This window comes from Molossus molossus, unplaced genomic scaffold, assembly GCF_014108415.1.
Source record: "Molossus molossus isolate mMolMol1 unplaced genomic scaffold, mMolMol1.p scaffold_m16_p_18, whole genome shotgun sequence".
In the NCBI taxonomy this organism is placed as follows: Eukaryota; Metazoa; Chordata; class Mammalia; order Chiroptera; family Molossidae; genus Molossus; species Molossus molossus.
The window spans coordinates 483,388-495,884 of record NW_023425353.1 but is presented as its reverse complement, the minus strand read 5'-3'; the positions used below and the strand labels follow the sequence as shown (position 1 = coordinate 495,884).

At 36.9% G+C, this 12,497-nt stretch overlaps 1 protein-coding gene across 1 annotated transcript in view; it reads left to right on the top strand.

Moving 5' to 3' along the window:
* The window catches only part of GXYLT2 (glucoside xylosyltransferase 2), a 178,981-nt gene extending 167,109 nt beyond the window's left edge, over positions 1–11,872 (top strand). The window contains exon 7 of the mRNA XM_036267224.1: positions 11,690–11,872. Within this exon, the coding sequence (XP_036123117.1) occupies positions 11,690–11,872 (183 nt within the window). The remainder of the gene's footprint in view (positions 1–11,689) is intronic.
* The last annotated feature ends 625 nt before the right edge of the window (positions 11,873–12,497 follow it).

Here is a 12,497-nt window from a genome sequence, read left to right as displayed (position 1 = left end):
CTTGTCTCTTTTTTCTTAATAAGTCTGTTTAAAGGTTTATCAATTGTGGTTTTTTGTTTGTTTGTTTTTTAAAGAACCAGCTCTTGGTTTCATTGATCTTTTGTATTGTGTTTTAGGCCACATTTTGTTTATTTCCAGTCCTGAGCTTTTTTTTTCTTTTTCTTCTTTTAAGGTGTAAGGTTAGATTGTTTAAGATTTTTCTTTTTTCCTTTTTTTTTTTTTTTTTTTTTAAATAGGTCTTTATTGCTATGATACATAGATTTTGGATCATTATGATTTTATTTTCATTTGTCTCATTATATTTGATTTCTTCACTGATTTCATTAACATATTGATTGTTTAGTAACATGTTATATAGTTTCCTTGTGTTTGTGTGTTTTTCTGTTTTCTTCTTGTAGTTAATCTCTAGTTTCATACTATTGTAGATGGAGATGTTCCTTAATATTATTTCTACCTTCTTAAATTTATTGAGATTTGTTTTGTGACTTATCATTTGGTCTGTCCTTGAAAATGTTTCATCTGTGCCTGAAAATAAAACATATACTTTCTGTCTGGATTATCTATCCTTTGATATCAATAGGATGTTAAATCCCCTACAATTACTGTGTTTCTGTCTATCTCTTTATGTCTGTCAATATTTTCTTTATAAATTTAGGTACTCCTATGTTGGGTATGTAAATGTTTACTGAGTTATATCCTCTTGTTTAATTGAACCCTTCATCATTATGAAATGTTCTTCTTTGTCTATTATAGTTTCTTAAAAGTCTATTTTGCCTGATGTCAGTATTGCTAGCCCAGATTTTTGTTGTTGTCGTTTATGCAAAACATTTTTTATTCATTTATTTTTTGATGGTGTGTGTTTCTATCTGAAGTGGGTCTCTTTTTGACAGTATATGTATGGGTCATATTATTATTTTTTATCTACCTTACGTCTTTTGATGAGAGCATTTAACCCATTTATATTTAAGGTGATTATTGATAGGAATATAGTTTTTGCCATTTTATTATAAATATTTGTTCTCTTTTCTCTCTTTCTTAAAGAAGTCTCTTTAACATTATTTATAATATTGTTTTGGCAGTGATAAACTCATTTAGCTCTTTCTCATCTAGTAAGTTCTTTATCTTTTCTTTGATTCTAAATGATAACCTTTCTGGGTAGAGTAATCTTGGTTGTAGGTCACTATGAATATTCATCACTTTGACTACTTTGTACCAGTGCATTCTGGTCTGCAAATTTTCCACCGAGAAATCAACTGACAGTCTTATGGGAGCTCCCTTGTAGGTAGGTAACTGTTTTTCTATTGCTGCTTTTAAGATTCTCTTTGTCTTTATTCTTTAGCATTTTAATTTAATATGTCATGATGTGTGTCTCTTTGTGTTCAACTTCTTGGGAATCTTTGCACATCCTAGATTTGTATGTTTATTTACTTCACCAGGTTAAGGAAGTTTTAGTCATTATTTCTTCCAATAAGTTTTCAATCCCTTGCTCTCTCTTTTCTCCTTCTGGTAATCTTTTGTTACGCTTGATGTTGCCCCAGAGGTTACTTAAACTATCATCATTTTTTAAAATTATTTTTTGTTTTTGTTGTTCCAATTTGGTATTTTCAACTGCCTTGTGTTTTAAATTGCAGATTTAATCCTCTGCTTTACCTAATCTGCTATTGATGTCTTCTAGTGTATTTTTCATTTCAGTTATTTTATTCTTTATTTTGGCTAGTTCTTTTTTATGCTTTCTATGTCCCTTTAAAAATTTACTATTTCTTCACTGAAGTTCTCATTGAGCTCATCTTCTTTCCCTAATTTAATTGACAATACAAAGACATAGAGTAGGAGTTGACAAACTTGGGGAAATTTAGCTTGCTGACAGTTTTTGTAAGACATGTGGGCTAAGAAAAACTGGCAAAACGGCGGCAGAGTGAATGGAAGCTACACAGACCATCTCACAGGATCAGACTGGAATTACAAATAAAACACAGACAAATTGACGGGAAAAAGCAACAGAAAAGCAGCTTGTGAGGACCATATAACCAGGGACACTGACTTGATCCTGGTAGGCTTTCGAAGGTGCGAGATGGGGGCTAGGAGCCCACGGTTGGCAGCTCGGCAGCAGCCTTAGCTGTGAGCAGCACCCTCAGGTTACACTCCCAAGCAGCTCCACAGTGCAGTGCTGGGACAGAGGCTAAAATAGCCACAGCCGCTAACCTTGGGCTCCGGCAGAGGGAGGGCAGACTGGACTGGAACTATGTGGGGACACTTGGGATTTGGAGGGTGCTCAGAGCTTTTGCTGAGTTGCAGCCATGCGCGATGGTGGCCATATTGCTCCTTCCCAGGGCTCTGAGGAGAGGCATCAGCCCCTCCCTCAGAGACTGAACCCTACCATGTGGGCCATTGAAATGCAAATTGAGGCTCATTAACAACCAGCATCTGCCTCACCCTTGGGAAATCCCCTTATGATAAGCACCTGAGAGAGGTTTTCAATTAACTGACAATCTAAAACTCTTCAAATAACCTAAACTGCTAGCCTCCAGGCAAAAAGCTAGAGGATAACATTACCATTCCTGGGTGAGCAACTCTAACCATTAAAGTAAGACTTGACAGTGGTGTTTAACATGGGTCCACCCTTGCTCATCTAAACACAGGAGAGGGAGCCACAAGCAGCAGAACACCAATACCCACAGGGAAAACTTGGCAGGCTCCAAAGGCCACTGTGATAGCCAAAATGGTGAAACACAGAAACAAAAGCTAAATGAAAGAACAAGAGACCACCACAGAAGATGAGATCAATGTGGAGCAGTTAGGCATGTTAACAGAGCTAGAATTCAGAGCCATGATCTTGAGGAAGCTCAACAGCATGAGTAAGGACATAGTGATGCTGAAAATAAACGAATCGGAAATTAAAAACCACCAGGAAGAGATCAAGAGTGACATATCAGAAATAAAGAACACATTGGAAGGTCTAAAGAGCACAATGGAGGAAGCTGAGGACCGGATCAGTGAATTAGAAGACAGGGTGGAAAAAATCAACCAATCAGAAAAACAAAAGGAAAAAATGATTAAAAAACAGGAAGACAGCTTAAGGGAACTGTGTGGCAACTGGAAACGTAATAATATTCGCATCATGGGAGTCCACCAAGAAGAAAATGAGCAAGGGTTAGAGAATATATTCAAAGAAATAGTGACAGAAAACTTCCCTAATTTGGTGAAGGAAGAAGGCATTCAACTTCAAGAAGCACAGAAAGCCCCAAGTAAGAAGAACCCAAACAGGCCCACACCAAGACACAGAGTAATCAAACTGCCAAAAATTCAAGACAAAGATAGAATCCTAAAAGCAGCAAGAGAGAAGCAACAGGTTACCTACAAAGGAAACCCCATAAAGCTCTCAGCTGACTTCTCACAAGAAACACTACAGGCCAGAAGGGGATGGCATGAGGTAATCAAGCTCATGAAAAATAAGGATCTGAATCCAAGACTACTCTATACAGCAAGGCTACTATTCAAAATAGAAGGTCAAACAAAGAGTTTCTAGACAAAACCAGGCTAAGGGAATACATTAACACCAAACCAGCACTGCAAGAAATGTTAAAAGGACTACTGTAATTAGCAGGAGAACTAGGAAGAAAAATAGAACCACACTAAACAAAAATGGCAATAAATAAGTACATGTCAATAGTCACCTTAAATGTGAATGGTTTGAATGCTCTAATAAAAAGACACAGAGTAGCTGATTGGATAAGAAAGCATGACTCATCTATATGTTGTTTACAAGAGACCCACTAAACAACAAAAGACTCACACAGATTGAAAGTGAAGGAATGAAAAAAAATCTTCTAAGCAAATGGAAAGGGGAAAAAAAGCTGGCATAGCAATACTCATATCTGAAAAATAGGTTTCAAAATGAAGGCCATAACTAGAGACAAAGAAGGCCACTACATAATAATAAAAGGATCTATCCAACAGGAAGATATAACCTCGATAAACCTATATGCACCCAAAATAGGAGCACCAAAATATATTAAAAATCTTCTGGAGGACTTCAAAGGAGAAATCGACAACAATACAATCATAGCAGGGGACTTCAACACCCCGCTGACATCACTGGATAGATCCTCGAGACAAAAAATTAGAAAGGAAGTAGAGACTCTAAATTAATCACTAGACCAAATGGATTTAATAAATATCTACAGAGAATTACACCCCAAAGCTACAGAATTCACATTCTTCTCAAGTGCACATAAGACATTCCTAAAGATAGACTACATGTTAGGACACAAACTAAGTCCCTACAAGTTCAAGAAGACTGAAATCATATCAAGCATCTTCTCAGATCACAATGGCATGAAACTAGAAATCAATTGCAAGAAGAACACACAAAGACATTTGAACACATGAAAGCTAAATAGCATGTTTTTAAACAATAAATGGGCCACCGAGGAGATCAAGGAAGAAATTTAAAACTTCATGGAAACCAATGAAAATGAAACACAACAACAAAAAATCTATGGGATGCAGTGAAAGCAGTTCTGAGAGGGAAGTTCATAACACTACTGGCCTACCTCAAAAAGCAAGAAAAATATCTAATAGACTATCTAACCTCAGAACTTAAAAAACTATAGAGAGAGAGAAAAAAAAAAAAGAAAAGCCCAGAGCAAGTAGAGGAAAGAAATAGTAAATATTCAAGCAGAAATAAACGACATAGAGTCCAAAAAATCAATTCAAAGGATCAATGAAACAGAGCTGGTTTTTCAAAAATGTAAACAAGATTGATGGACCTGTAGCTAGACTCACCAAGAAACAAAGAGAGAGAACCCAAATGCACAAAATCAGAAATGAGAGAGGAGAAGTAGCAACTGACTTCACAGAAATACAAAAGATTGTTAACAACTACTATGAACAATTATATGGCAACAAATTCGACAATCTAAGTGATATGGAGAAATTTCTAGAAACACATAGTCTCCCAAAACTGGACGAGGAAGAGATAGAAAATTTGAACAGACCAATAACAACAGAAGAAATTGAAGAGGAAATCAAGACTCTCCCAGCAAACAAAAGCCCAGGCCCAGATGGCATCACAGGGGAGTTTTACCGAACATTCAAAAAAGAACTAATACCCATTCTCCTCAAACTATTTCAAAAAATTCAAGAAGAAGGAAGACTTCCAAACTTGTTTTATGAAGCCAGCATAATTCTAATTCCCAAACCAGAAAAAGACACTACAAAGAAAGAAACCTATAGGCCAATATCCCTGATGAACATAGATGCCAAAATTCTAAACAAAATACTAGCAAATTGGATCCAACAATACACCAAAAAAAATTATTCACCAGGACCAAGTGGGATTCATTCCAGGGATGCAAGGCTGGTATAATATTCACAAATCAATATACGTGATACACCACATAAATAAAAACCACATGGTTATATCAATAGATGCCCAAAAAGCCTTTGAAAAAATCCAGCATACATTTCTGATAAAATCACTCAGCAATGTGGGACCAGAGGGAACATATCTTGACATAATAAAGGCCATGTATGAAAGACCTACAGCCAACATCATATTCAATGGGCAAAAACTAAAAGCATTTCCCTTAAGAACAGGAAGAAGGCAAGGATGCCCTCTTTCGCCACTCTTATTTAACATAGTACTGGAAGTCTTAGCCACAGCAATCAGACAGAATGTAAAAATAAAAGGGATCCAAATTGGAAAGGAGGAAGTGAAACTGTAATAATTTGTAGATGACATGATGCTATACGTAGAAAACCCCAAAGACTCCATCAGAAATTTACTAGACCTAATAAGTGAATTTTCAAAAGTAGCAGGATACAAAATTAACATCAAGAAATCGATGTCATTCTTATACACAATGATGAACTCACAGAAAGAGAAACTAAGAAAACAATCCCATTTACCATTGTGGCAAAAAAAATAAGATACTTAAGAATAAACTTAACCAAAGAAATAAAGGACCTATTATTCACAGAAAACTACAGGTCATTGAAAAAAGAAATGGAGGAAGATATGAAAAAATGGAAGCACATACCTTGTTCATGGATTGGAAGAATTAACATCATTAGAATGTCCATGCTACCCAAAGCAATTTATAGATTCAATGCAATACCCATCAAAATACCAATGGCATACTTCACAAAACTAGAACACATACTTCAAAAGTTCATATGGAACCAAAAAAGACCTCGAATAGCCACAACAATCTTGAAAGAGAAGAACAAAGTGGAGGGATCACATTACCAGATTTCAGGTTATACTACAAAGCCACTGTAATCAAAACAGCCTGGTACTGGCACAAGATCTGGCATATAGACCAGTGGAATAGCACAGAGAACCCAGAAATGGACCCAAGGCAATATGCTCAATTATTATTTGACAAACGTTGGAAGTACATACAGTGGAGTAAGGACAGCGTCTTTAATAAATGGTGTTGGGAAAATTAAACAGCTACATGCAAAAATAAATAAATAAAATGAAACTAGAACATCAACTAACACCGTACACAAGAATAAGCTCAAAGTGGATAAAAGAATTAAATGTGACTCATGGATCCATAAAAATCTTAGAAGAATATGTAGGCAACAAAATTTCAGACAGCATTAGCAGCAGAATTTTCACTGATACATCACCTAAGGCAGCAGAAACAAAGGAATAAATGAACGAATGGGACTACATTAAACTAAAAAGCTTCTGTACAGGAGAAGAAACAACCATCAAAATGGAAAGGCAACCCACCGTATGGGAGAACATCATTGCCAGTGATACATCAGATAAGGGGTTAATTTCCAAAATATATACAACTCAATAAAAGGAAGACAAAGAATCCAATTAAAAAATGTGCAGAGGAGCTGAATAGACACCTCTCCAAATAGGACATACAAAGCCAAGGGACAAATGAAGAAATGCTCAACATCACTCATCATCAGAGAGATACAAATTAAAACAACAATGAGGTATCACCTCACACCTGTCAAAATGGCCGCCATCAACAAATCATCAAACAAGTGTTGGCGAGGGTGTGGAATAAGGGGACTCTAGTACACTGCTGGTGGGAATGCAGACAGGTGCAGCCACTATGGAAAACAATATGGTGCTACCTCGAAAAATTAAAAATTGCACTTCCATTTGACCCAGTGATTCCGCTTCTAGTAATATACTTTAAGAAGCCCGAAATACCAATCAGAAAGAATATATGTACCCCCATGTTCATAGCAGCACTATTTATAATAGCTAAGATCTGGAAACAGCCCAAATGCCCATCAGTAGACGAATGGATAAAAAAGCTTGGTACATATACACAATGGAGTACTATGCAGCTATAAGAAAGAAAGATCTCTTATCCTTTGAGACGACATGGAGGGACCTGGAAAGTATTATCCTAAGTGAAACAAGTCAAGCAGAAAAAGACAAATACCACATGATCTCACTTATATATGGAATATAATGAATATAACAGTCTGAGGAATAGGGTAGACCCAGAAACACAGAAACACGGTACAGACTGACAACCCTCAGAAGAGGGGGTGGTGGGGGGTGGGAAGAGATAAACACAGAACTTATATGCATGTATGTATAACCAATGGACATGTACAACAAAGCCAGGTACCGGGCAGGAGGTGGATGGGGAGGAGGGTGTCAATGGGTAAAAAAGGAGAAACATATGTAAGAAAAATAAAATTAAATAAAACTAAAAATATTAAAAATAAATAAGTAAATAAAAATAAATGAAAAAGGAAAAAATAAAAAATAAATAAATAAAACAATGTCTAGCACATGCTCAAAAATTTAATAAATAAAAAAAAGACATGTGGGGTAGAAATGTTTTTGTTTGTTGTTTCTTGTTTTTACTGTCTTTAATTTTTCCCCCTCAGTTCCCTGTTGTTATCAAAGAATGTTTTTTTTTTTGTTTTTTTTTAAATAGTTGAAAAAAATGAAAGGAGGAGGAATATTTTAGGACTTAAGAAAATTATATAAAATTTAAATTTCATCATTCATAAATAAATGTTATTGGGACATAGTAGCAACCATTCATTTATGTATTGTATGTAGCTGCTTTTATACTGAAATAGCATAAATGTGTACTGGTTACCTATCATATAGCCCCCAAAGTCTAAAATATTTATTATCTATTCATTTACAGGAAAATTTTGCTGACCCCTGACTTAAAGCATGTAGACATTTTTTTCTCAAATATGTGTTTGTTGATTTTAGAGGGAGAAAGAGAGAAACATTAATATGAGGCAGAAACAACATTGGTTGCCTCTTGTATGCACCCTGACCAGGGTCTGAACCCACAACCTGGGTATGTGCTCTGACTGGGAATCAAACTGGCAACCCTTCAGTGTACAGGGTGATGCTCAACTAATTGAGCTACACTGGCCAGAGCTTAAGGTTTTTTTAAAATTTAGGATCAAAGAATCTCCCCGATTCATGCACTGGCTACAGCAGGGGTAGGAGGATGAATCCTGCAACATAATAACACAGTTTAGCCTCTATGAAAATGTGCATTTTACTAAAGAGAATCCCAGAAAATTCCATCTCTGGAATTCCCAGAATTGTCTTCTGTGCAGAGAAAGAGTTTCGAATGCCCATAAACTAACATCTCTTTTCCTACATTTCCAGCTGTTGGTTTGCTTACATAGGAAATCTGTTTTGTACTTAGTGATAATCACATTTAGATATTCAAACACTGACTCCAGGGGCAAACCCATTCAGGAGTACAAATGGCATATAAAGAGGTATGCAGTAGATATGTGTACATCAGAGCCATTCTTGGGTGTCCTTTGTAATCTGTCAGCCCTGGTTTAGAATTGAGAAAGTGTGATTCTTGAGTTACACTGCATCTTGTTTGTTTTCTGGAGGATCAAAAAGAGTGTGCCATAAATGATCTTACCTAATACGCTCAATAATGTGTTGGGCCTAAAAAGACATTTTTCCTTCAAGACTTTCAAGCAGGACTATCACTAACCCCACACTGAAATGTGAGTGAATATAGACAGATTTCATTATAAAAGATACATTTCCCACTCTCCGCAGTGCCGTGCATCACACATAAGGGGGTCAGGTCTTGGCTTTGGGGATCAACAGAACTCTCAGGTTAAATTTTGTCAATTTCTAGTTATTAGTTGATAATTATGTGCTATTCCTTTACTGCAGTGGTTCTCAACCTGTGAGCTGAGACCCCTTTGGGGGTTGAATGACCCTTTCACAGGGGTCGCCTAACAACATGGGAAAACACATATTTCTGATGGCGATTCATAACAGTAGCAAAATTACAGTTATGAAGTAGCAACAAAAATAATTTTGTGGTTGGGGGTCACCACAACATGAGGAACTGTATTAAAGGGTTGCAGCATTAGGAAGGTTGAGAACCACTGCCTTACTGGGCCTCAGTTTCCTTGTCTATGAAATGGAGATAATATTATGTACCTCATAAAAGTTTTGTGAGGTGTCAACAAATGATGGTCTTTAAACTTCTTCTATGCCTCACATATGATTGTGCTCAATAATTAGAAATTATTTTGATAACAGTTTCACACTTATCTCCTTCCCTATTTTGTTTACATTTTATCACTTGCTTTCTTTTCCTATCTTTCTTTCTCTCTCACTATATTTCTCTCCCTTCACATCTGTCTTTGAAAATATTTTTCTTGTTTCCGTCGCTTCTCCCTTCCTATCCTTCCTCCCCCCTCTCCTCCCCTTCCATCTCTCCCTCCACACACACCTCTTTCTCTTCCTCTCTCTGTCACACACACACACACACACCCTAATCCTATATGTGTGTGTTTGTGTAAAGAGGAAGTACAATCTCCTTCCATCATGATACAAGGACAGTCTTCTATCAGATACACATTCTTTCAGTAATTATTTCAACAACCATCTACAAATAACCTATTTTATGGAGGAACAATCAGAATTTAACATGACTGACAAAGCCCTGTCTTCATGAAGCATATATTCTGGGTTGGAGAAGCCAGATAATACTCACATGAGCAAAGAAAGTTTTTAAAAAGTATAAGATAGTAGAGGGTAATAAAAGGGAACCAGTGAAGGGTGAGGGGCCAAGGCACAGGTGAAGAGGAGCTGGAAGGGCTGGGGTCCTCAAGGTGGCCTGTGCAAGCCTGAGACTGGTTAGATAGAGGCAGCCATGGGGAAATCTGGGGAAAGATGCTGCTAAGTAGAAGGAAAACCTGGCGAATGTCCCTGAAGCAGGAATGAGTTTGCTGTTCCTGAGGGACAGGGATGAAGCCATAGTGAGCAGGATGATGAGACAAGGGGAGGGAGGAGATGAGCACAGAGAGTTCCAGGTCACATGGAGCCTTAAGACAAGAGAGGAGATGGGCTCTATTCTAACCGCAGTGAGAGGCCCTTGCATGAAAATGACATGCTCTTACTTATGCTTAAAAATATCACATTGGTAACTTGGTGGAAGGAGTGCAAGAGTGTTGGCCCTTCAATGAGACTTACTGAAGCCATCAAGATGGCAGATAGGACTGGCATGCATTTTTGTGATAGCAGGAAGATGGGGCGAAGGGGCCATGTTCAGGATATGTTATCAAGGCGCAGTTACAGCACTTGCTGATGAATTGATTGGTTGAGGGATGTAAAGGAAAGAAAGGAATCAATGATGACTCCATGGTTTTCACCTATTCTGTTCCTGTCAATGGGGATACATGGTGAAAAGGAGTTTATCAATGTCTAAATTGCGCGTTGAAGGAAAAGAAAAAAGGTTTCTTAAACATGGTTTGGGACAAAAACATCTATATTACATAATGCATAATCTCCTTCTTGGAAGAAATTCCCATTTCTGGTAAACATGCTTAAGTAATATTTTTGATGAACAATGAAGGATTGAAACTTGTTGTAGGAAACCAGACATCGACCCACTCTGCTGTCAGGCAAGAGTATACTGACCATTCACCATTCTTGTCTTCCTTTTCCCCTCTAGCTTTTTCTGTATCAAATGTCCTTCCTAACAATGAGTCTTTAACTTGAGCTACTAGAGACTTTCCCCTTTCAACAATATTGTAATAGAACTTTCTTTGACACCTGCTCATAAGTAAATGGGCTGAACAATTTATTTTAGAAAATATTGCTCATGGATGTATTCCATGGGAAAACAAGAGAATTTTTCAAGAGTTTAATAGTAAGAGACAAACAACCACCAACTAGTATTTGGTATCTGAATTATTAAAATAAAGTTCATTGCTAATAAATGTTAGTAGTAATTGCTAAACTCTGGACTTCCAGAGATTACTATAGACATACCCTAAAGTTTAATTACGATTGGTACAAAGGCAAAAATTATAAAGAACATCTGTAACAAAAATAATAAAAATTGGGAAAAAAAGAGTTTAGTGTTTTATTATAGTAGATTTGAAGTGACTACTTGGTCTTACAAGAGCATGCTTTTAGATTTTAGGAGCCTTAAGAACTCAAATAAATCGTCTTTTTTTTAGAGGCAAAGAAACTGAGGCCAAGAATGGGTTCGTAATTGCTTGGGAATGCTCAGGATTGAGTAAGAACTTGACCCTGGGCCCTCATGCATATGCAAACCTGTGCCTGCATGCTTACAGTAGTTCCCTGTTTCAGTTCTTAGTAACAGTTATTTGCATTTTAAATGTCATTTTAGTAACTAAAATCAATTTTTTCTTTCTTTTTTAAAAAATCATCTTTCAGTTTCCCTTTCAAGACAATCTCTTTCAATCCATGTATTACCCTCTTCAGTTGAAGTTCTTGGAAACTGTGCATACTTTATGTGGACGAATCCCACAAGTTTTTCTGAAGCAAATTGAGAAAACCATGAAAAGGGCTTATGAGAAGCATGTCATCATCCACGTTGGCCCCAGCCAGACGCACTGAACATTTCATCTTGCTGCAAGTCAATTAAGCATCTCACGAATGAGGAAATAGTCATCTTCAAACTACCTGGATTTTTTGTGTGTGAATATTTAATGGTGCTCCATGACAATTGAGTTTTAAGAGCCTTGTAAAATGTTGCTAAAATAGCTGCTCTATAAAGAAATGCGCTGTAATATTTTTCTAAAATGCTATTTATCTCTCTGTTTTTTAAAATATATATATTATTATTCATTTAACATTCTTCAGGTTGCCCTGGCTGTGAACAGGGACTTTTGTCAGACTCCCAGCCCCCCATGTGTCTGAGCAATGCCAGTGGTGTCCGGGGCGCCGTTTGTCTCGCATCCCTGCAGCGCTTTCTCCGCGTTCTCCACACCTTCCTGAGCAAAGCACTACGTTCTTGGACAACACATTTTTAAAACTTGTAGAGAATATAGTTCGGTGAACCAAAGCCAAGATTAGATTAGTCATAATTCTATCAATCAGTGAAAAAATTATTTGCTTAATGTAGTTCCTCCAAGCCTTTTATCCCCCTATGTCTATAGTTACTTGCTGGTTGTCTTTTCCATTGTAACACATAGCTAAATAAGGTAGTCTGAGTAAAAGCTGGCCCCGCTGAGATTTTTAT